Raw genomic sequence first — 23,457 nt, forward strand, 5'->3', positions numbered from 1 at the left:
TGGTGGACAAAATGACCTCCACTTGAGAACCACTGATATAAACAAAAGAGAAAAGAGTACAGCACAATGTATAAAAATATAATCACATGAAGGCTATCACTGTGAAAATTTATAACACTGAGAACAAAGAAGGGCCTATAAATTTCAAGAAAAAAGCAGATCACATACAAGGGAAGAAGATTCAGAATGGCAATTTAAAATGTTTAAACAATACTAGTAGAATAAACTTTCAAAATTCTAAAGGAAAATGATTTTCAATCTCAAAATACAAATAACCCAGCCAAGTCAAGTGTAAGGTAAAATAAGATATTTTTGGACAATGCAAGGTCTCAAATGCATTGTTTCTCAGGAAGCTACAGGAAGAGGTGCTCTGCCCGAAGAAAGAGTAACTCAATGGAGGAAGATGTGGGAAAAGATATAGGAAAAGAAATTCCCACCCAGGAGAGTCAAAGAAATCCCCAGGATGAGACTGAAGAGAGTTTTAATGCTGATCATTGTGCCCCAAGAACAGAGGGGATCCAGTCTGAAGTGGAAAATGTCTGAAGGACACATGAGAGAATTTTTCAGGAAGATGGAAAGTGACAGAATACTTGATGAATGTATTACAACAAATACACTTTTAAAAGACCAAGTAAACAAAATTATAAATTATTAATTTATCAACAAAAAAACTGTACAGGAAAAAGTGATTTACTATATGGTTCTGTGGTAAAAAATGATGACTTAATCATTTTGTGCATATTAGAAAGATGAGGAATGGGAAATGTTTGCACTTGAGGTGGGACAGGAGTAGGAAATCTTCATCTTCCACTGGGAAAAACCAGTAGATAATGGTTGAAAAGAAGAAAGGAGCAGCAAAAACAAAAGCCTGTTGTTAGTCACTTGAGATAAGTATAAAAATTCACCTGTAAGAGGTAAATGTGGTTGGATCTGAAGAGAGAGCCATGGCAGGGAGGAAGTGGTTGGTGCTGTTTTTATAAAAACTCGAGAACTTTTAGAACTATCTGACTCTTGACCACACATAGGTAAGTTTAATAAAAGCCCAAAAATGAAAAACAAAATAAGAAAAAAGAAAGGGAGGGATGTCTGTAGTAAACTCTTTTAACAGAAATTTCCTATTCTTTCTCCCTAAAATGATGAATAGTCAATTCCAACCCTGCCCCCAGGAAGAGAAGTCCTCTAAGTGAATGTCGGCTTCTACTCATTTCAAAACTACCTCTAATCCCTCTCAGTGTGTCATTAAGTAAGTCTTTTATTTTCAATATTAAAAAACTTAAGTATGGAAGTCTGGGGATCATGACCTGAGCCGAAGTTGGATGCTTAACCAATTGAGCCACCTAGGTGCCCATATGATTCACATTTTCACTGGTGGCTATATTTTTAGGTAGGTCATTGTTTAGCAGGAGAGATTTTTCAATTGATGCAAATTCTAAAAGGGCAGTATTGAACTAGATTGTAGATATTTGTTCTCTATTAATCTCTCCTTTTTTGGTTTAAAATGTGGAATTGGGGCATAGGGTGGGCACAGAAGAGTCACAGAGAAACTAAGACATATGGTAGGCTACTTTTCAGTATGCTTAGTAAGAATTCAACACCTACCATAAAAACTTGTCGGGGCGCCTGGGTGGCTTAGTCGGTTAAGCGTCCGACTTTCGCTTAGGTCATGATCTCGCGGTTCGTGGGTTTGAGTCCCGCATCGGGCTCTGTGCTGACTGCCAGCTCAGAGCCTGGAGCCTGTTTCAGTCTGTGACTCCCTCTCTCTCTGACTCTCCCCTGCTCATGCTGTCTCTCTCTCTCTTAGAAATAAATAAAAATATTAAAAAAAAAAAAAAAAGTTCCAACCCTGGAGTGCTTGGGTGGCTCAGTCAGTTGAGTGTCTGACTTTTGATTTTGGCTCAGGTTATGATCTGAGGGTCATGGGATCGAGCCCTATGTCAGGCTCCATGCTAGGGTGGAGCTTGATTAAGACTCTCTTTCTTTCTCCCTCTCTGCCCCTCTCCCTGGCTCATGTGCTTACTCTCTTAAAAAAAAGTGGGGGTAGCACCTGGGTGGCTCAGTCGGTAAAGCATTGAACTCTGGCTCAGGTCATGATCTGACAATTCGTGAGTTTAAGTTCCGCATCGGGCTCTGTGCTGACAGCTCAGAGCTGGAGCCTGTTTTATATTCTGTGTCTCCCTCTGTGCCCCTGCCCCTTACCTGCCTCACGCTCTGTCCGTCTTTCTCTCAACAATAAATAAATATTAAAAATTAAAAAAAAAAGTTCCAACCCTAATTCAATTTACATTCATCCAAATATTAGATATAACATTTAATATTAAGAATGCATTAATTTTAGTTTGTTTTCACTGAAGCACTTGTTCACATGACTGGATTTCTAAGCAACCCTCAGAATCTGAAACTTCTATGATTCATGGTAGAGTAACTAAAAGTTACGCAACTTACTCAAGCACAAGTGTTGAATATCAATTTGAAGTCTCTCAAACACTGAATTTTTCTTCCTGTGTTTGCCATCTACCTGCACAAATAGAACATTATAATAACAATAGCTTTCTATGTTTAAAAAGATTTCTATTTGTTTTCAAAATTCGGAGGAAATAATTTCCCATCTTATTTTTTAATATTTAAAAAACAGAACCACTAATTAAAAAATTTAAGATTATATTTTCTTTGATGAAAACTCCAAAATAACAATATCATACATTTTTAAAAGGCTTGAAATTTTATAAATTGTTATATATCATTATTGGGACATATATATAAATGTCCCAATTTACTGATGAAGGAACTAAAGGTTCACAGATGTTAGGTGACTAACCTAAGATTATTTGCCAGCTCCTTTGCCTTTGCTAGCCCATAATATACTATTTTTGGCTCATTCCTCTTACTCTCTCTGAAAGATCACAACCACCATTCTGATCTATCTGATCTATGTCCATGTGCCTATGACTTATAAATCTACACTGTGGCCCAGATCTTTTTGATGAACACCGGACACATACCCAGTTGTGAATGAGAAAGCTCTACTTCAAGAGCAAACTCATTCAAAACTGAACTCCTCATTTCTCTCTCCAAACCTATTCTTCCTCTTCCTCCTTCTATATTCCCTATCTCAGAAAAAGGCACCATCAGTCACTTAAAGCCATAAAGTGTCACCCAAAATAACTCCTCTCTCATAGTGACTAATAAATCAACAAGTCTCCTTGCTTCAAAAATCTTAGCATTTTTCCTCTCCATCTCACTGCAACAACCTCGGCTCTGGCTCATTTTTTACTTGGATTACTGGATAATTATCTTATCATTAATCTCATTAATGACAATTATCCTATCATTAATTCATTTTGGGGGCACTTGGGTGGCTCAGTCAGTTGAGCATCAGTTGCGAGTCAATTGGCTCTGGTCATGATCTCATGGTTCGTGGGTTCGAGGCCCGCATCAGGCTCTGTGCTGATAGTTCAGGCTCCAGCCTGCTTCAGATTCTGTCTCTCTCTCTGCCCCTCCCCTGCTCATGCTCTGTCTCCCTCTCTCTCAAAAACAAACATTAAAAATAATAATAAAGCAATAAAAGGCCTTTTTAGTGTCTTCACCAACTGTTACATTTACATTTTCTTTCAATCTCCTCCCAGCAGTTACTTCCTCTGGGAAACCTTCTGTGACCCACACTACACTGAGGCTGGTGTTCTATCTTCATGCTCCTATGGCTTCTGGTACTTATCATTATCATAGGAGCCTTAGCAAACTGAACCGAAATACCCATAAGTCTACCCAGTGGATGTAAGCTTCTCAAAGACAAGAACTCAACTTGTTCCACTGTATCCCCAGCATGCAGCAGGTGAAAGTCAAACGCCTACCCCTTGGCATAAAATATGACACCTTCGAGAGTCTAGCCCTCCTCTCCCATCTCATCACTACTGAACTCTACTTGGAACCATGCATTCCCATCACAGAGAAGTGTTTCTATGTTTCCCTGTGTTAGGTATTTGGTTACACTGTTCATGCTTCCTAGAATGCTTCTTAAACCCTCTATCTAGGAAACATAATTCTCCTTTCAAGAAAGAGCTCAGGCATCCCCTTTCCTATTCGGCCATTTGCATCCTTTCCCTACAAGAAAACATGTCACTCCCTCTTCTGAACCTACACTGTACTCTGTGCAGTTTTTTTTTCATATTTTGATGCTTCTCTACAATCATTCGTCTTATCTTTATAAATATAAGTAATAAGAGCATAGGAACGTTGTCTTGACTTCTACTCAATGTCTATCATGGTGCCTATGCAGTATATTCAATAAATGTTTACTGAATGAATAGTTAGTAGGTGGCATAGGTAGACTAGGACCCAAGACTTTTAACTCCTAGCTGGAGCTTGGCTCTTTTCACATATTTTCTTATTTCTGCAAATAATTTTAAGAACTCAGCTCAATGGACTATTAAAATTTAGATTAAAAACAATGTACCTTCAGTTTAGGTCTTTAATATAGTTAGGATAAAAAGCTACATCAACTCAACACAAAACATACATTTTCTTTAAAAGACATGGGTCTCAGTATCATTTTTTTTTTTTTAAAGAAAAGTGCAAAGCTTGGTTACTAATATACTGCCATGGTTTCACTTGCCTTGAATCTCGTGGTCACCTTTTCTACTAGGATGAAGTGAACTTTTTCAGCATCTTTTAAGGCAATATCAACCCAATGAGATAATTTTCCTTTTCCTGCTCCAAACTCAACAAAACATCTTCTTGGACCAAGTAACTTTAATTTTTCAATGTTACCTAAAATAGAAGCCTGCAAACTTCACAAGATTATTTTATAAACTAGAGCAAACACATATGGCTCAAGTGGGGAAACAACAAGGTCATTTCTACATAAGGCAGCATGTGCACATTGATAATTTTTGTTTGGCTTTAAATTTTTTCTCTTGCTTTAAGAATTTTAAAACACAGTACTCAGAACCATATCCATGCCAAAAGTTTTTAATATATGTTTCCACATATTTTTTGAAATGGAAAGATTCTGTACCCTGAAAGATAAACTAAACAAGATCTCATTAATAACTATATTTAGAAAGAATGTTAGCTTTTGACAAATGAACAAAAGGCCAAATTTAGCATAGTTACTATGGCCTAAACATACCTGCTGTTTCAGGTGTTTGGTTGCAGAATCACCATTTTTAGGGTCATTAAGGGCATCATGCAATGCTGGATGGGACATAATTTGATCTTTAAGTGTAGCGTTCAAACCTGTGCCAAATATAAGCACAATAGCTTAAGCAACCAAACATGAAACCGTAGGGCTCTGAACAATGGTAGTAACATCTTTTAAACCACACTGGTATCAACTCATAAAGCACCCAATTATTCTAAAATTTTTAACTTGCCACTGGAGGCAGACTTACCTTCACATGCTTTCCGCAATTTCTTAATTAACTTTTCCAACTCCTCTTCAGAGAGAGAAGAAATTGGAACCTACATACAAAAATGGGGCATGAGCTGGTCTGGGAACTAACCATCACTAATAATATGGATTCTATAGAAAGATGAATTCTAGATTCAAAACAATTAATTTATTCCAAACAAAAATTGGAACACAGCTTATTCACAGTGCGGAGACAACTTACAAACACCTTTTAAAATTAATAAATATTAAGTCAAGTACTTACTAATTGTTCAGGTATTTCTGTTTCATCTTTTAAGCCTGCATTAATATCTTGAATAAAGAAGTCCTTAATAAAAACAAAATTACAACAATACTGTTATTAATGTGAAGAGCTCACAAAAACTAACCTGAGAAACTGATACTTTTCTTTTCCCCATACCCTGTACCTGCCATCCTCCCTTTCTCCCATTTAGGAATAAAATAATCACTGGGCACCTACTGTGGTCTTTAATTTGCTTTAGGTGTCAAGGACTCACCACAGCAAGGAACAGAACAGACAAAAATCTCTATGTTCTCATGGATCTTATATTCTAGTGAGTTGTTATCTGAATAAATGTTTATAGTTTAAAGCAGCTCACTCCTAATTTCGGTTAAAGTTTTCACCTGTGTACAGCATAGAGCCTCAAGACTGTGTCGGTTTTGCTTATGGTATTAGGACAGAAACGACAAATTACCAACTATATTTGGCTGTTCATCAGATAGCCAGTCTAAAAGCAGATAAGATACACATATTATACAGGTTAGGTCTGATTTCTTCTATTTTATATATTTTTGTGTGATATGAGAAATATCTTTAATTTTTTTATTATACTGTGGGAGCAGCTCATCCTTTAATGTCAGTGTCACCTATAATTCTGTCCTTAGTCTCATGCTCTATTTTCTGCTACCTCTTGAGTCCCCTCTTCTACTCAGCTGTCCCCTTGTATTCTATACTCCAGTCATGTGCGATGCCCAGTCCCAGACAAAGCTAGCAGCTCTCTCACTTCTAGGCCCTTACACATGTTTTCTTTGCTGTCTGGCAGATTCTCCTTTAGCCTATAGGACTCATTATGGGATATTCCTTCAGAGAAGCTTCCTGACTCCTTCCCCATCTCTTTCACCCCCTATTTCTCCCAGAAAAAGGATAGGATTCATCTCCTTTATTCTTTCATAGCACTCTGTACTTAATCAGTTTTAACATTCACAATATTGTGTTTTTTGTCTCTCTCACGAGACTGTAATGTTCTTATAGGCAGGGTACTTGGTACAATGTCTGGCATAAATGTTCAATTAATATCTATGGAATAAACAAGTTCTTCCTTCACCCTTCCAATCTCTTCCCCAGGGTAACTTAAAAATCCAAGGCCTATGACTTGTATGTATTTGACTCCACCACTCTACTGACTTTCAGACTCACATATCTAACCCTCTGTTTTTAGCCACTGAGTTTTATGGATTCTGCTACCCAAATAATTCTTGCATCTATTCCCTACCCTTTCCGTCCTCTTTCATTTAGTCTCTTATCATGTCCCATCTGGACTTCAGCAATAGCCTTTAACTAGTCATTCTAATTCCAAGCCATCCTCCCTCACTGCTCTGAAAGTTTTTAAGAGGTAAATCTGGCCACGCCATTCTCTAACTTAAAATCTTTCAGTAGTTCCCCACATCTTTCAGAATAAAGTCCAAGTTCCTTGAAAGTCTCAATGTGGTTTCTCAATTTCTGCCTTTGCACATATAGTTCTTTTCACCTAGGACTCTTCCTTTTCTTTGCCAAATCAAGCCTCAGCTCAAGTGTTTCTCTCTCTGGGAAGGTTTTCTTGGCCCCTTGGATAGAATTTTAAGTTTTATTTTCTTCTTTCAATGAACTTATTAAATAATATCCATTATTTATAAGTTTACTTACCAGTTTCAAATTCCTTGAAGGCTGGGACCATATTTTATTGAAATAAAGTTAGTAAGCACTAAATAAATATTTTGAATAAATTGAGAAATTATTCTCTAAATAACACTCCTGTTGCATAAAATTATATTATCTGAATTAGGACTCTAAGTGGATTCACAGTCTATATATACTCTCAAAAGTATTTACCACATTCAAGCCTTCTGAGGCACAAGTCTTGTTAAATATTCACATTTGTAATCAACTAAGTACATATAAACATTACATACTACACGTTTCACCATTCAGTTTTACTGATCAAACACTTACAGGTTTTGGCTTCTCTCTTGCGTTACACTTTTTCAAATGTTTTGCTAGTTGATCTTCATATACTGTGCTAAATTTAAAGAGAAAATTATTTAAAATAAGACTTGTGACAATCTTTCTAGTATAGAAAAACCCTTATTTGACCCATACTTACTGTTTTGGATCTAAAGGACACAGAATTCTTTTCCGAGCATTTTCTTCCTAGTAAAGAAAAACGATGTATTTATTTGGATTAAAAAAATATCAAGTTCATTGCCCACAGATACTAGTTATAATTTCAGTGTAAGCATAAGCTTATGCATTTCCAAAACTAGGTAAGGAAGCTTTAAAAGGACATTAATGAAACATTACCAAAATCAGGTCAGAGTTTGACAACAAAAATCTCCAGTGCACCTGGTTTATGTATATATGAGCAAATACTGTTTGGACAACAAGGGTTTATAGCTTCAAACAGGTTATAGAGAAGGCCTACTTATGGAATTTTGAATCTATGACAGCACCGACTATAGTTTGCACTATTATTTAAGGCACCCCTAAGAAAAATCTGCTGCCAATTTAAATTATGTCATGTGATAGATTTTTAAGGTGAATTCTGATTTCAGAGACGTTAAAATGTGAAAAAGAGAAATATCTTAGAAACAGTGAAATACGGTATTTTAACCATTTGGTACGGTGCCATAATTCTACTGGCTTTGCAACTTTTCAGTGTAGCAGAGCTATAGTCTCTTTGTTTCTTTTTTTTCTTTTAATTTATTTCTAGGAGGGAGAGAGAGACAGCGTGAACAGAGGAGGGTTAGAGAGAGTGGGAGACACAGACTCTGAAATAGGCTCCAGGCTCTGAGCTGGCAGTCAGCACAGAGCCCGACAGGGACTCGAGCCCAGGAACTGCGAGATCATGACCTAAGCAAAAGTCAGACGCTTAACCGACTAAGCCACCCAGGCGCCCCTAGCCTCTTTGTTTCTAAGTTACATGAATTTAACTACATTGCTTGAAAAAAACAAAGGAAAATTAATAGTGCTAGCAATTCTATTCAATATGCTTATGAATCTGTATGCAACAAAATAGTTAAAACCATAGGTCAGTCGGACTGCCTAGGTATGATCTATCAACTCCTAACTCTATGACCTGAGGTAGGCTTATTGCCTCATCTGAAAGATGAGAATATGTCCCACCTCCTAAGGCTTGTAAAAATTAAGTGAGCTAATAGTAAAAGTAAATTTTAAAAAATTACTTAGCATGTCACTGGCCATATAGTAAATGCTAACTGTTCACTGTTACTATTAGCAAATCTTTTTTCAGTTTATTTCAGTTCTGAATAACTCCCAAGATACAATGACTAAATTTCATCGGAAAGCTAAGAGGCTTTTGATTATTTTTTGAAAATATTGTGCATTATTTTTCCTCACTTGCTGACTTTAAAATGCAACCTCCAAGAAAAGAGAAGACTCTTTGTTAACTCCTCAAAACCTAACCATACAGGGGCACCTGGGTGGCTTAGTCGGTTAAGCGTCCGACTTTCGCTTAGGTCATGATCTCGCGTTTCGTGGGTTCGAGCCCCGCGTCGGGCTCTGTGCTGACTGCCAGCTCAGAGCCTGGAGCCTGTTTCAGTCTGTCACTCCCTCTCTCTCTGACCCTCCCCTGCTCACACTGTCTCTCTCTCTCTCTTAGAAATAAATAAAACATTAAAAAAAAACCTAACCATACAGTAGGGGGGAGGAGCACTTTTATTATTTGGGTTTAGAAACTGGGTTTCTCAACCTTGACACTACTGACATTTGGGGCTGGGTAATTCTTTTGGGGGGGGGGCTGTCCTCTGCATTGTTGGATATTTAACAGCATCTCTGGCTTTACCTATTAGATGCCAGGAACACTCTTCAGCTGTGACAACCAAAATGTTTCAAACATTGCCAAGTGTCTCCTGGGGGGTAAAATCACCTTAAGAACCAGTGGGTAAGAAAACAACAACAACAATAACCAGTGGCCAAAAATGTGTACAAGTGATCTCAACTCTATGAGACTTAAGACAAAAAGATGGAAACATACACCCCATTATATCATAAATCACAGATTCAGTTGGATGCCCACAGTTGAAAACCAAATTGTGTCATGAAAAGTATTTTCACTTATCTTGTAATCTTTCTTCAAGGGACCAATAACAAGATTCCTTCCTCCCCAGGAATACCAATCAGCTTGTAAGGATCTAGTCACATTCTACTACTGTCACCAAATGCATTCATCTTCCAGATGTCTCATTATGGTGAAGTAGAAGGGCTTAGAGTGAGAACAAAACTCTTCTATCATAAATCTCCTTTTTTGATCAAGGGCTGTTTATCTCGTCTTTAAACATGTAAGTGGACTGAGCAGTTTAAATACGTGTTCAAGGGTCAACTGTATACCGTTTGACAGTACAATCATATGTATAACTGTATTATTGAACAAAATTGTGCCCTTTATCGATTTTAAAAGGAGCCAATTCCTACATATTATATCTTTCCTTCCCCCTTTCAGCAGTTATAAGTTGCTTTCAAAAGACTGTACTCTAAATATTTATTACGTTTTTATTTTAATCACTCGGTGCTCATTACAAGTGCGCTCCTGAATCCCTATCACCTATTTCACCCATCTCCCCTCTGGTAACCTTGTTTTCTACAATTAAAGAGTTGTAGATCTAAACAAAATTTTTCAAAAGTTTCTCAACCGCATTCAGAAAGAAGCGATTATCATTCACAAAACAATCAGAACACAATTAGTGAAACCTTGGGATCTTTGATCACTGTTCTTCCTAAACTACCTTTACCCCTCAGGAAAGGGGAGAGTGGGCGGAGTGTTAAGAGACGGTAGTCTGGAGTAAAATTAAGATCTAGTATTACCAAGAGGTAGGATCAAAATAAACGGGTCACTGCTGGCGCTGCTTTACTTAGTACAAGAAACCACTGCACTTCACTAAGACTCATCATCGCTCCCTGGGGAGAGCAGGACTGCGCTTAGAACGCGAAAATCTGGGACATCCAGGGGCCAGAAGCAGAAATCTGTCAGAGGCGAGTTGCTGGACCAAGAAACTTATTTCCAACTCTGGAGAGGGTAGGGCAATACCAGACCTCCGCGGCTCCAGCGTGTTCCCCGCAGAATCTTTTCCCCGCTGCCACCACCATCCTGCAAAATCGCTTCTTCTTTTCCACATAGTAACTGCATCGACCCTCAGCTGGAAAGTCAGTCGTGTGCGGGGTCGGCGCAGAAGCCGCCATAACTCAGAGTTCGTTTGGGTTGGCAAACATTGGGCGAAGAGAAGAAAAGTTCCCCGCTTCCCTTGGGTCCTCTTCCCTTAACAAATATGGCTCCCGCGGGTCCCGCCACGCAGGCTAATCTGCGGAACTACCGCCCGTCCCCTGAAAAACCGGAAAAAACGGATGGTGGCTGACGAGGTCCAAATCTCCTGCGCCCTCCCTCGGTTTCTGTTTCCCCGCCTTCTCAGCGGAAGCCGAGCGCCAAACTCAAATTTTAGCAGGGCCCGGACGCCTGTCGGCGAGTTCCGCGGGCCGGGCCTGCTGGACTTTTCCTCTCGCTGGCACGGGCAGCGGTCCAACATGAGCCAGGTTCTGTTCCAGGAACTAGTCCCGCTGCAGGTGAAATGCAAAGACTGCGAGGAGAGGTGAGGTTCCGCGTTACCCCGGCCCGCGGGTGGCGGTTGGGGTCCGGCCAAGGAGAGGGGGGCGGGGGGAAGATGGCGGCTCTGGGCAGAGAGCACCGGCTTGCAGTTGGGTGTGTGGCGAGCGTCCCGGGACGCGGAGAGAACCGCAGCTGGAACCCAGTGTTCCTTCTCTCACCGAGTCGGCGGTTGCTGACGGCACAGAAGGGAGGATATGGAGGAAATGGGAACCTGGTCCGCAACGAGTTAACTTAGAAAAATACATGTTTTAGGTCTGAGCCGAATCGTGGAAATTATGGCCACATTCTCTTTTTTTTGAGACAAAGTTAATTTTGTCCTGAGAAGTGGAGTAATTTACACGAGGGCTCATCACAAATTCACTGCTCGGACGGCGCTGGAACTCAGACCTTAGCTCCCCGTCCTTTTTTCGCTCTCCTTTGAATTATATGGGAAGTATATTGAAGCTCTAGCTTATATGGTGTATTGTCTTTTCTTCACAGTAGTTACTAAAAATAAGTTACGTTTAATCGCCTGAAAACAGTAGGGGGAAGCTATAAATTTCATTTATTCATTTCAACGACGACTGCTTCCTGGCAAAACACCTTGCCGCGTAGTGGGGCGGTGGGTGGTCCGGAAGGACAGTTCTTGTTTTCCTGGAGTTTACAGATCAGTGGGGGAGGAAATAAAGACCAGTCTCCCAGAGAAATGCAAAATTACCACTTTGACAAAGGAAGGGGAGCTGTTAGCACTTAACAGATTTGATTACAAGTCAGGAGATCTCAGTTTTGTCTCTGTTCCTCCACCCTTTAGTTGACTCTTCTCTGAGCCTTGTTTCCTCATTTGTGAAACTGACATAAAGGGCCTAATCTGAGGATCTGAGCATCCTGTCTGAAAGTGTATGTGAAAACTAAATGGTGTGGAAATGTGGGGTTCAAAAGGAAGACACTGTCGGGCACCCGGGTGGCTCAGTCTGTTAAGGGTGGGACTCCCTTGATTTCGGCTCAGGTCATGATCCGGTTCCTGGGATCCGGCCCCACTTGGGGCTCTGATGCTGACAGCGTGGAGCGAGATTGGGATTCTCTCTTTCCATCTCTTTCTCTTTCCTCCCTCACTTGGTCTCTCTCGCAATAAATCTATTTTTTTGAAATGGAGACATTGCTTTATTGAGTATATAGCTCAGAATTAGGCCTAAAATCAGTCCGCAAGCCAGGAAGGACATGATAGCCAAAATATCAGCTGCATTGGAGATCTGTAGTGTATTTGAGTTGGTCATTCTTTTGTGCTATCCGGTATGAGAGCCACATGTGGTCAATGTGGTTATGGTTGAAATGAGGCTAATCCAAATTGATGGCTGTAAGAGTAAAATGCACACTGAGTTTTGAAGACTTACTTTGAAAAAGAATGTAAAATATCTCAATTTTTAAGTTGATTGTAAAGATGACAATTTTGGATGTATTGGATATACCTGATATATGTTGGATATACATTATAATTTTATTAACACAATATGTTCTGTATATCATAAACATTGGATGTATGTATATTTAACATGAAGGATATATTTAATACAATATTAAAATTTACCTGTTCCTTTTAATTTTTTTAATGTAGTTTCTAGAGAATTTTAAATTATATATGTGGCTCATATTTGTGTCCTCCATTGTATCTCTGTTGGACAGTACTGTTTACAATGATTATAGAAATATAAAGGGGGAAGCATCATTTCTGATTCCAATAATGGACCTCCTCGCTTTTTCCATTTCATTGTCATCACAGTTATCTTTTTAAAGCACATTGTCAACCTTTTTACTCCTCTTGTTTAGAAACCTTTGATGTATTCCTATCACCTGTAGCAGGAGTCAGCAGCCTAGGCCAGGTGGCCTTCTACCTGTTTTTGTAAATAAAGTTTTATTGGAACACAGCCATTCTCATTTAAGAATTGTCTGCAGGTGCCTGGGTGGTACAGGTGGTTGAGTGTCTGACTTTGGGCTCAGGTCATGACCTCACAGTTCGTGGATTAGAGCCTGGTGTCAGGCACTGTGCTGACGGCTCGAGGCATGGAGCCTGCTTCAGATTCTGTGTGTCTCTCTCTTTCTGTCCGCCCCCCCCCCCGTCCCCCCACCGTCATGCTCTCTCTCTCTTTCAAGAATAAACAAACATTAAATGTTTTTTAATTAAAGAATTTTATGGCTGTTTTTGTGCCATTAGAGCAGATATGAGTAATTGTGACAGACACCTTATGGCCTGCAAAGCCTAAGGTATTTACTATCTAGCTTTTTACAGAAAATGTGCTGATCCTCAACCTATGGGGAAAACAATCCAGATTTTAGTTAAATATTCATGGTCAGTTCAGCTCAACAAATACTTACGAATGCTATGTACCAGGAATTGTCTTACATGCTGACACTGTCCAGCTTCCTCCCTGTTAACTCCCCTGCCTCTCAACAACAAACAGCAACGTGAAAAGTTGAGCCTTTGGGAACTCACACTTTACTTTTTTATTTTTATTAAAAAAAAAAATTTTTTTTTTAAATTTTTTAATGTTCACTTATTTTTGAGAGACAGAGAGTGTGAGCAGGGGAGGTGCATAGAGAGAGGGAGACACAGAATCCGAAGCAGGGTCCAGCTCTGAGCTGTCAGCACAAAGCCCAATGCGGGGCTCAAACTGGGGCTCGAACTCATGAGCCATGAGATCATGACCTGAGCCGAAGTCAGATGCTTAACCAACTGAACTATCCAGGCGCCCCGGGAACTCACACTTTAATAGGAGAAACAAAAAGATCTTTGGAGAACCAGCATAGCACAGATTGAGAGAGAGTTCAGGCTTTGAAACCAGATTATTCTGGTTTAAATCCCACTTCTGCCACTTATTGACTGTTTGATTTTGTACAGTCGTTTTTTTCTGTGTCTTATCTTTTTTTTAATGTTTTATTTACTTTTGAGAGAGAGTGAGAGCAGGGGAGGGGCGGGGGTGGGGTGGGGACAGAGGATCCAAAGCAGGCTACCCACTGTCAGCACAAAGCCCAGTGTGGGGCTCGAGCCCACGAACTGTGAGATCATGACATGAGCTGAAGGTGGATGCTCAACCAATTGAGCCACCCAGGTATCCCCTCTGTATTTTATCTTTAAATTGATGGTGATAAAACTGATGATGATAGAAGTAGCTGCCTCATGGGATTATTAGCATGAAATGAGTTGATATTACAAGGTGCTTCAAATAGTGCTTGGAGCATGATAAACATTTACCAAACATTAGTTGTTATTATTATTTTAATGTTTGTTATTTTGAGAGTGTGAGTGGGGGAGGAGCAAAGAGAGAGAATCCCAAGCAGGCTCTGCGCTACACTGTCAGGACAGAGCCTGACCCACGGCTCCATTCCGCGAGCCATGAGATCATGACTTGAGCCGAAATCAAGAGTTGGATACTTAACTGACTGAGCCAGCCAGGCACCCCAAATATTAACTATTACGTTTTTTAGGAATATCATTTTATTTATTTATTTATTTTTAATTAATTTGTTAAACTTACATCCAAGTTAACCTATAGTGTAGTTATGATTTCAGGAGTAGAATTTAGCGATCTGTCACTTACATATAACACCCAGTGCTCATCCCAACAAGTGTCCTCCTTAATGCCCCTGGCCCATTTAGCCCATTCCCCCACCCCAAACCCCTCCAGCAACCCTCAGTTCTCTGTATGGAAGAGTCTCTTATGCTTTGCCTTCCTTTCTGTTTTTATATTATTTTTGCTTCCCTTATGTTCATCTGTTTTGTATCTTAAATTTCACAGATGAGTGAAGTCATATGGTATTTGTCTTTCTCTGATTAAATTTGCTTAGCATAATACACTCTAGTTTCCCTACACTTTGTTGGGAATGGCAAGATTGCATTCTTTTTTGATTGTGAGTAGTACTCCATTGCATTTATACCATATCTTTATCCATTCATCAGTTGATGGACATTTGGGCTCTATCCATACTTTGGCTGTCGTCGATAGTGCTGCTATATAAGGGTGCACGTGCCCCTTCGAAAGAGTGCCCCTGTATCCTTTGGATAAATATCTAGTAGTGCAGTTACTGGGACATAGGGTCATCAATTTTTAGTTTTTTGAGGAACCTTCATACTGTTTTCCAGAGTGGCCGCACCAGTTTACATTCCCACCAGCAGTGCAAAAAGGTTCCTCTTTATCCGCATCCTCGCCAACATCTATTATTGCCTGGGTTGTTAATTTTAGCTACTCTGACAGGTATGACGTGGTATCTCAGTGTGGTTTTGATTTGTATTTCCCTGATGAAGAATGATGTTGAGCATCTTTTCATGTGTCTGTTAGCCATCTGGATGTCTTCTTTGAAAAAGTATCTATTCGTGTCTTTTGCCCATTTCTTCACTGGATTATTTCTTGGGTGTTGAGTTTGATAAATTCTTTACAGATTTTGGATAGTAACCCTTTATCTGATATGTCATTTGTAAATACCTTGTCTCCTTCTGTTGGTTGCCTTTTAGTTTTGCTGATTGTTTCCTTTACTGTGCAGAAGCTTTTTATCTTGATGAGGTCCCAATAGTTCATTTTTTGCTTTTGTTTCCCTTGCCTCCAGAGACATGTTGAGTAAGAAGTTGCTGTGGCTGAGGTCAAAGAGGTTGATGCCTGTTTTCTCCTCTAGGATTTTGAGAGCTTCCTGTCTTAATGTTTAGATCTTTCATCCCTTTTGAGCTTATTTTTGTGTATGGTATAAGAAAGTGGTCCAGTTTCCCCAACACCATTGCCTGATGAGACCGTCTATTTTCCATTGGATGTTCGTTCCTGCTTTGTCAAAGATTATTAGTTGGCCATACGTTTACGGGTCCATTTCTGGGTTCTCTATTCTGTTCCATTGATCTGTGTGACTGTTTTTGTGCCAATATCATACTGTCTTTATGATTACAGCTTTGTAGTACATTTGAAGTCCAAAATTATAATGCCTCCAGCTTTGGTTTTCTTTTTCAGGATTGGTTTGGCCATTCAGGGTCGTTTCTGGTTCCATACAAATTTTAGGATTGTTTGTTCTAGCTCTGTGAAGAATGCCGGTGTTGGGGTGCCTGGCTTTCTCAGTTAAGTGTTGCCTCAGGTCATGATCTCATGGTTCAGGAGTCGAGCCCCATGTCAGGCTTTGTGCTGGCAGCTCAGAGCCTGGAACCTGCTTTGGATTCTGTGTCTCCTTCTCTCTCTGCCTTTGCCTGCTCATATTCTGTGCCTCTCTCTCAAAAATAAATAGAAACATTAACAAAATTAAAAAAAAAAACAATGCTCGTGTTATTTTGATAGAGATTGCCCAAACATTAGTTATTATAAAAGTGTGATTAAAAAATAAGTAAAGTATGATTAATGCATAAAGTGACATCAATGTACTAAAGTCATAGAAAAGGAACTTCAGGGGAAGAAAGTGGTAATGCTCAGAGAACTCTGGAGGAAAGTGATGCAAAATTTTGAAGCCCATGGCTTGACACTTGCTTTTTCATTTTTGTTTTGTAAACTTCTTCTTCCTGTATACTAGTGACACAACTACTTGATATCCCTTCGATGTGCCTGATATGCTTTTAATACCATACCTTTTATTCCTGCTATTCTCCCTGCCTCAACTGCTTTTTCTTTCATAACCTTCAAGGTCTGTCCTAAATTTCTTCCTTATATGGAATTTTTCAGAGTTGCCTAGGTTGAAATTGCCTTTATTCATTTATTAGATAGCATAATGTAGGTGTAAGGTCTGAGTTCTAATTTGCACTCTGTAAGGTGACCTTAACCGTATTTGTAACCTGTGCACCTCATTTTCTTCCTTTGTAAAACAGCACATGATATTTACTTAACATTATTAAGTCAAATATGTGTAAAACACCTGGTAGGTACTCAGTTAAGTGTTAGTAACCCTTCCCTTCCTTTTCTTGAAGCACTTAAATCAGGCATATCTGAGTGGAGTCATTTAATCTGATCTCAATTTGAGGACATGGATCGTATTTATTTGTTTGTATCCCTAGCATCCAGCATACTACCTGGCATAGAGTGGCTTTTATTTGTCTGAATTGAGAGTTGAAGGTCACAGCTCCTAGGTGGCAGAGGTGGTCTAGAATCTAGTTCTGCTAATGCCAAATCTAACTGATAGGGAGAATGTTATGCGAATTTATGTATTGTTTATAGTATGACATTTGTTTATTAAGATTTAATTTTTTTAAATGTTTGGGGCGCCTGGGTGGCTTAGTCGGTTGAGCGTCCGACTTTTGCTTAGGTCATGATCTCGCGGTTCGCGGGTTCGGGCCCCGCGTCGGGCTCTGTGCTGACAGCTCAGAGCCTGGAGCTTACTTCAGAGTCTGTATCTCCCTCTCTCTCTGACCCTCCCCTGCTCACGCTCGCTCTCTCTCTCCTGGAAATAAATTAAAAAAAAAAATATATATATATATATATTTAATTTTTTTAAATGTTTATTTTTGCTAGAGACAGAGTGCAAGCAGGGGAGGGGTAGAGAGAGAGAGGGAGACACAGAATCTGAAGCAGGCTCCAGGCTCCAAGCTGTCAGCACAGAACCCAATGCAGAACTCAAACTCACCGACTGCAAAATCATGACATGACCTAAAGCCGGATGCTTAACCGACTAAGCCACCCAGGCGTCTGAGTGTGACATTTATTTTGAGAAATAGGATTTTTTATTGATTTGTTTTATATTGTTCCTATAATAACCATTATAATGGAGAAAATAAGATTTGTGGTTTTAAATACTGTATTTTCTGAAAGCTCAGATTTTTCTACAGTATACTCTGGGGTTGTGGGAAGAGGTTTAATGTATGGGCCTTTCCTCCTCCCTTTTTCTCCCAAAGCTAATGTATTATAGATACTTGGAATATATGCAACAATATCATTGCTGATCATTAATGTGATTCTTCTAGTATTATCTTAGGAATACTATATTAGTTGGCTTCTTTTTTTCTTTTTTTAACAAATTTATCAAGTATGACAGGACTTTTTTAAAGCTTTTCTTTCCTTTTTTTCTTCTTAAGTTTGTTTATTTAGAGAGAGACAGATGGCACCAGTGGGGAAGGGACAGAGAGAGGGAGAAAGAGAATCCCAAGCAGGCTCCACACTGTCAGTGCAGAGCCTATTACAAGGCTTGAACTCAGGAACTGCAAGACCATAACCTGAACTGAACCTGAACTGAAACCAAGAGTCGGACACTTAATCGCCTGAGCCACCCAGGTGTCCTCCCCCCCCCTTTTTTTTTAAGAGAGCACAAGAGAGGGAGAGGGTCAGAAGGAGAGAAAAAATCAGGCTTCATGCTCAGCACAGAGTGCTGATGTGGGGCTCGATCCTATGACCCTGAGAACATGACCTGAGCCGAGATCAAGAGTTGGATGCTCAACCACTCAGGTGTCCCTATAGGAATTTAGAAAGTGTACATCACCATACAAAGTTATCTACTACAGTATCATGCCCTCTATGGCAGCATGTTTTAGAGAAAACTTCAGAAGACAAAAACAAACATAATGACATTGCAGATCTGAAAAGCCCCTCACAAACCTAACTCAGTTCACTTATCTTACAAATTAGGAAATTGAAAGGTTATTTTTCCCCCAAGAACACTTAATTTAAGTAGAATTGGAGTAGAAATTTAATGTTTCACATATAATACTATAGATACTAGAAAAACAGATAAAAAACATTCTCTTGTTTTAGTAAAACCTTGGTTTGTGGGCATTATTTGTTCTGGAAACATGCTTGTCATCCAAATCATTTGTATATAAAAGCAAATTTCCCCATAAGAAATAATGGAAACTTGATGATTCATTCCATAACCCCAAAATATTCATATAAAGATGATTACGAGGGGTGCCTGGGTGGCACAGTTGGTAAACACCCAACCCTTGACTTTAGCCCAGGTCATGATCTTGCTGGTTGGTGAGTTTGAGCCCCGAGTCGGGCTCTGCATTGACATTGTGGAGAGCCTGCTTGGGGTGCTCTCTTTCCCTCTCTTCCCTCCCCCCCCCAAATAAATGAATAAACTTAAAAAAAATGATTATGATACTGTAATATAATGGAAAATAAAATACAAAATGTGAAGAAAAATAAATTAACCTCCACTTACCTTTGAAAAACCTTCGTGGCTGATGTGATAGAGAGGACAACTTGGACTATCACTAATGGAATCACTGGTGTGTCTATTGGCTCAGTAGAATCTTTCTTTCGTGCAACTTTAAGAAGGAACTTAACCAGTGACTTTTGGCTCTTTTTGAGGATTTCAGTAATATGTGACATTGCATTGTTGTTAAACAGATTGATTGCTCACACTGCGACAGCCTTATTTGGGCGGTGCTTTTCTACAAAATTTTGCACTGTTTCACATTATACACATGTCCCTAATCACATTTGAAATGAAGGTTTTTCTCTGCCTCTTTCTCCTCTTCCTCTGCAGACAAGATGCAGACGTCTGTGATTTTTGCCATTCATATACAATTTCCCTCTTAACTTCCACCGTAATCATCTCCTCCTTCTTACTACCTTTCTTTTCAAAAACCCTTTTCTGTGTGGGAGCCATTGTATACACTTGCATGGATGTTGACTACACTACAGTATTAATAAACTCTTGTCGTACACTGTATTTAATGTGTCTGGCAATAAAAGCAGCAGAGGAAAGGGTGCAGACAACCTGACCTGGAATGAAGCAAGGCATTCCTAAGCTTACTCTTGTGTGGAAAAGCTGTCCATAGGTGCTTTGAAGTGACAAAAAATACACCAGGGCCAGTTGTGGGCACTTTCCAACGTTGTGAAAAATCACTGATTTCTGCCAAACACTGCAGCTTGAGACTGAGCATCTAAGCATGGGAAAGGATCACCAACAATCCCACAGAGAGAAGAACCATTGGCTCACTTGTGATCATGGGATATCAGCATCACGTACTACTCATATTGTATGACATAGCTCGTGTATCAAGTTAAGATTTATTAGAAATGTTGCTGTCTTGCATAGCACTTGCAGAACAAGTTACTTGCCATCCAAGGTTTTACTGTTAATTCTTCCTATCTATGCCATTGCTGCTCATTCCTTTTCAGATAACGAGTTATGGTAACCTTACTATATGGTAACCTCATCATACTAAGATTTAGCAACCAATCATATGTTCAATGGGAAACTTAATTAAAATGACATTTTTAAGGCAATATAAAAATTTTAAGTTAGAGCATAAAAAAATCTGAACAATTGAATCTAGCTTTGGTCAACTATTACCAATGTTTTCCATCAATACTTGGTCTATACTTTTTACTTCTGTAGTAGATAAGTCGCAGAATGTGGGGAAAATTTAAAACACATCTTTTTTTTAATCTTTTATTTTAATGCTTTTATTTAATTTTGAGAGACAGAAACAGAATGAGTGGCATAGGGACAGAGAGAGAGAGAGAGGGAGACACAGAATCTGAGCAGGCTCCAGGCTTTGAGCCTTCAGTACAGAGCCCAATGCAGGGCTTGAACTCCCAAACTGAGCTGAAGTCAGACAGTTTAATGGACTGAGCCACCTGGGTGCCCCTAAAACACATCTTTAGAAGAGTAGCCTAAAATGGAATAAATTCTGCTTTTACTTTCATTTACTTTTGTTTCCTACCAATCAGGAAAAAGCTATTGGTATTTAATTCTAGGAAGATACAGGATACTTCTGCAGAGATTTTTTTTTCACCAATATTGCTTTTATTTCCATTATTTAAACATTTTTGCTCAGTTTGGTTAATGGTTTTGAGCACCTTTATTTATATGCCACTGTTTGATGTTGAATTCCCTAAGATGCAGTAGAGACCGTGAAAAAGCTATAGTCTCTTTAGATACAGTTTAGGGACACCCGGGTGGCTTCCTCACTCAGGTTAAGTGTCGATTTCAGCTCAGGTCACGATCTACTGTTTGTGAGTTTGAGCCCTGTGTCTGGCTCTGTGCTGAGAGCTCGGAGCCTGGAGCCTGCTTCAGATTCTGTGTGTGTGTCTCTCTCTCTGACCCTTTCCTGGTTACACTCTGTCTCCATCTCTCTCTCTCTCAAAAGTAAACATTAAAAAAATTTTTAATGTTTTAAAATAAAAAAGAGTTTAGAATTACTCTGCATCTGAGTTAAGGTCGACAATAAACTTGTTGACAGTACTTCTGTGGATATATTGAATAGGGAGTATATTGAGCAAATGTAGTTGGTGGGTTTTGTATATGCATAAGAGAAGGAGTATGTTATCTTGTTTCCTTAATTATAAACATGCCATATATTCTAATGCTAACATATTAGTTTTTAATATAATTAATATATTTAGTTTTTCAAATGGAATCTCCCATAAATCAGTTTGATCAATTGATCAACTGGTGATTTTTTTTTTAATGTGGAAAATTGTTATTAATAGTTTGTCTGGCTTTCAGTAGATGCTATTTTCGAATCAGGGCAGTAAGGTTATATTCCAGGCTAGTAATGGGAATTCCACGTCGTTTATTTCATTTAATTCTCACAACAACCCCTTTTTACAAGAGAGAAACGTATAAATAGTTACTGGTTAAAAATCTGATTACCTGTTAGTGAAAGAATAAGAACTTAAAACTTCAAATCCAGTGTGCTTTCCAAATATCTGTTTTTAATGTAGGGAACATCTGTGGAAGATCTTGCAGCTTAATATAGAAAAACTTCAGATAATGCAAATGACAGTGATAACTCATTCTTTGCAAATGTTTCTGACAGTTGGGTATATCTTTTCATCCAGGAGAGTAAGTGTTAGAGTGAGCATTGAACTACAATCAGTTTCTAATCCAGTTCACAGAAAGGTTGGTATTGATTTCTTTTGAAACACATTTTTTCCTTTTTTAAAATACTAATTTCTGTACATTATAATTATTTTTGTTCTTTAAGAATGTGAGGTCTTTTGTTACACTCTCCTTGCATTTTAGTTTTGGCCCAGTTTGTAACTTGCAAATCTGGGGTGTTAGAACTATAAAGACCATGGGTGAGAGCTGATTGTACCATATATTTCTAAAGCATACAGGAAGAATTGGGGATTGGGAGACTTGGGGGGGGGGGCTAAGTTTTCCCAATGCACTTATAAGTTGCTAAAATATATATTTTCCTACCCTATAGAGTTGGCATTTCAAGGTGTAAATGTGAGAATAGAATGAATTGAAGCACTGCAGGGGGATATTTTTTGAATCTTTGCTTTTTGAAAGGAGGCATTTAGAGCATCAGTCCCCATATGATCATTAACAGTGATATGGATACAGAATAGATGATAAGAAATACAGCATCTATTTTCTCTGTATCATAGCTTTCCCTACATGAGAAGATTCAAGGACTTTGTGGTATAAGTAGTAGTTTCAGTTTTTAATAGCATTTTGGGGTGGATTTCAAGAAGTACCTAAGTAGAAACTGTCTTAAGAACAGGACCTTCTGAGACAGAGCAAATACCTAGATGGCGAATTTTCTGGGGTAGAGATTATATATTATATTTCCTACATATACTTCCTTAGGCCTGCTGTACCTCTTCATTTTCTAACTGCTCATAAGTGGTTTAGGTTTTTCTAGAACCCCAGCAGTTCCTCAGTAGCCATGAGTAGATTCTATTTCAAAGTGGGAGCTTATTCTTAACCTTACTTCTTTATTAGGCCTCCATCATCTTATTGCTATGCCTGTTTTCCTTACTACGTTATTTGCAGACATGTAATTTTTGTGTATTTCTTTGTCCGCTTTAGCCACTGTAATGCTCTGCCACACTGTAAATTTACATAGAAAGTGGTCTTTATGAAAGATATTCACTTAAGTTGAAACTGAAAACAGATGGGCTTCCATGTCAACGGCCACCTGGAGTAAGAGAGAATAGGCCCTCAGGATGAAGCCTTGGCAACGTGTTACTTGATACCCCTGTCCTCTGCCTGAGAGACAAATGCTCCTTTTCTAGGATAGATCATTACTTGGTTTCAGCTGATGTATTGCCACTTTGGAAATATCAAACAATTAACTTGCAGGAAACTGAAAATATATTTGAATATGATATGGTCAGTGGTTGAATGTTTTTGTCATGGTATAGTGCAACAAAGACTGGGTCTCAGTTTTTCTAAGTATTCCTTAACTTTCAACTCTGGTATTTAATTAGTTTTCATAGACCCCCACAAGGCTTTCATGGAGCAGAATATCTACCTGAAGTATAATGGTGACACATTGTTGTTATTGGA

At 39.0% G+C, this 23,457-nt stretch overlaps 2 protein-coding genes across 8 annotated transcripts in view; one reads left to right on the forward strand and one right to left on the reverse strand.

Moving 5' to 3' along the window:
* The window catches only part of TRMT13 (tRNA methyltransferase 13 homolog), a 19,160-nt gene extending 8,131 nt beyond the window's left edge, over nucleotides 1-11,029 (reverse strand). The window contains exons 1-8 of one of the 3 annotated variants that reach the window (XM_039228431.1): nucleotides 10,713-11,029; nucleotides 7,768-7,814; nucleotides 7,617-7,683; nucleotides 5,652-5,714; nucleotides 5,388-5,457; nucleotides 5,126-5,232; nucleotides 4,610-4,744; nucleotides 2,443-2,515 (exon numbers count right to left, since the gene is read on the reverse strand). In XM_039228431.1, coding sequence (XP_039084362.1) covers nucleotides 2,443-2,515; nucleotides 4,610-4,744; nucleotides 5,126-5,232; nucleotides 5,388-5,457; nucleotides 5,652-5,714; nucleotides 7,617-7,683; nucleotides 7,768-7,814; nucleotides 10,713-10,859 — 709 coding nt within the window. In that variant the 5' untranslated portion in view covers nucleotides 10,860-11,029. Of the gene's footprint in view, nucleotides 1-2,442; nucleotides 2,516-4,609; nucleotides 4,778-5,125; nucleotides 5,233-5,387; nucleotides 5,458-5,651; nucleotides 5,715-7,616; nucleotides 7,684-7,767; nucleotides 7,815-10,712 lie in introns of all 3 variants that reach the window. The other 2 variants (XM_039228430.1, XM_039228432.1) reach the window with 2 other exon arrangements.
* Nucleotides 11,030-11,104: 75 nt separating this feature from the next.
* SASS6 (SAS-6 centriolar assembly protein) overlaps nucleotides 11,105-23,457 on the forward strand; it is a 55,760-nt gene continuing 43,407 nt past the window's right edge. For 2 of the 5 annotated variants that reach the window (XM_039228424.1, XM_039228427.1), the window contains exons 1-2: nucleotides 11,105-11,263; nucleotides 21,999-22,059. In XM_039228424.1, coding sequence (XP_039084355.1) covers nucleotides 11,199-11,263; nucleotides 21,999-22,059 — 126 coding nt within the window. In that variant the 5' untranslated portion in view covers nucleotides 11,105-11,198. Of the gene's footprint in view, nucleotides 11,264-21,998; nucleotides 22,060-23,457 lie in introns of those variants that run through there. The other 3 variants (XM_039228425.1, XM_039228426.1, XM_039228428.1) reach the window with 2 other exon arrangements.

The sequence above is a fragment of the Hyaena hyaena genome, unplaced genomic scaffold, assembly GCF_003009895.1.
Source record: "Hyaena hyaena isolate Hyena2069 unplaced genomic scaffold, ASM300989v1 scaffold_32, whole genome shotgun sequence".
NCBI lineage: Eukaryota > Metazoa > Chordata > Mammalia > Carnivora > Hyaenidae > Hyaena > Hyaena hyaena.